This window comes from Cervus elaphus, chromosome 12, assembly GCF_910594005.1.
Source record: "Cervus elaphus chromosome 12, mCerEla1.1, whole genome shotgun sequence".
Lineage (NCBI taxonomy): Eukaryota > Metazoa > Chordata > Mammalia > Artiodactyla > Cervidae > Cervus > Cervus elaphus.
The window spans coordinates 33569917-33571529 of record NC_057826.1 but is presented as its reverse complement, the minus strand read 5'-3'; the positions used below and the strand labels follow the sequence as shown (position 1 = coordinate 33571529).

Sequence of the window (1613 nt, the reverse complement as noted above, 5' to 3'; positions counted from 1 at the left end):
AAATAGACGAAGAGAGAGGAAAAAGATTGAAAGCACTAATAGAACTTCGGAAATGTGGATTAATAGCAAAGGGTCTAACATATGTGAAACTGGAGTTTCAGAAGGAGAGAGAAAAAAAAAAGGCAGAAAAAAATGTTTGACGAAATAATAGCCAAACACTTCTCAGGATTGGTTTAAAAAAACACATAAATTTACAAATTCAAGAAACTTAATGATCCCCAAGCAAGATATGTTGTTTGTTGTTGTTTACTTGCTAATTGTGGCCGACTGTTTGCAATCTCATGGACTGTAGCCCACCAGGCTCTTCTGTCCATGGGATTTCCCAGGCAAGAATACTGGAGTGGGTTGCCATTTCCTTCTCCGAGGATATTCCCAGTGCAGGAATTGAACCCACATCTCCCATTCGGCAGGTGAATCTTTTTACCCCTGAGCCATCTGGGAAGACCCCCCCAAGGAGGATATAGATGAAGAAAATCATGCTGAGATACATCTTAGTAAACAAGGCAGTCAGGGAAAACTGATACATTATATATAGGATATCAATAATTTATTTTTATTTTATTTTATTTTTGGGGGGACAGATGTCTTTTATTGGTCTGACCGGCGTGACCAGCAGTAGGCCCCGGAAGAACTCCCCTATCTGTCCTGGCTCCCATCTTCCCTTCCCTGGAGTTCATGATTCAACCACAGGGGAGAAGGGTGGCAGGCAGAGCCAGGATAAAACATATAAGGATGAGATTTGAAAGGGGCTCCAGGCCGTGCATAAAACATAAGGTTACTAGACCATCCAGATAAAATGTCCCTGAGGCAGAGCAGTTTCCCTACACAGGCTCCTCGCCAGGAATGGCAGGGATCAGAAATAAGAGGTTCCTGAGAGGCTGCCTACTGTGCCCTTCGCGCCAAATCAGCATCTCCCGGATATTGTCCTCAGCTTCCTTCACACTCCGCTCCAGATAGGATTTTTTCTGTTCCAATTCTTTAATTTTTTCTTCTGCTATCTTCTGTTTCTCTAACAGCTCATTATGAATTGCCTCCTTGGACTGAAGAATAAACATTCTTCCTACACCTTCATACATGTTAGTCTCATCTACCAAAGTCATAATCTCTGTATCTGTAAGATGTGCATGCTTTTTCGTTCTGTTCAGCTGTTCAATCTGTATGTCTGCAAGTTTCACCTTCTGCTGAGTGTCAATAACTTTGGCTTGAAGCTCTGTGAAGGCCTTCTTCAACTCCAGATCCACGGGGGCTGCCATCTTGCTTCTCTCGAGATCAATGATTTAAATGACTGCATACTACCAAGATCAGAAGACAGCATAGCAACATCTTTACTATACTTAAAAAGCAAAAGTAAAAACCTGTCAACTCTGAATTTTACATCTAGCAAAAATATTCTTCTAAAATAAATATACATTAAAGATTTTGGGGATAAAAGAAAACTAAGAGAATTCATCAGCAGTCCTGCACTACAAAAAATGATAAAGGAAGTTCTTCCTTGATAGAAGAAAATGATACTGGAGAGAAACTTGAAACCGGAGGGAACTTGAATCTGCAGGAAGCAATGAAGAATGCTTAAGACAGTAAATATATAGGTAGACAAAAAATACTAATTTGCC

At 40.5% G+C, this 1613-nt stretch overlaps 1 protein-coding gene across 1 annotated transcript; it reads right to left on the bottom strand.

Moving 5' to 3' along the window:
* Positions 1 to 546: 546 nt before the first annotated feature.
* LOC122705074 (prefoldin subunit 1-like) lies at positions 547 to 1268 on the bottom strand. Its single transcript, XM_043920280.1, has one exon. It carries the CDS (start codon positions 1251 to 1253, stop codon positions 822 to 824), a length of 432 nt encoding a protein of 143 aa, XP_043776215.1. The 5' UTR covers positions 1254 to 1268; the 3' UTR covers positions 547 to 821.
* Positions 1269 to 1613: the final 345 nt, after the last annotated feature.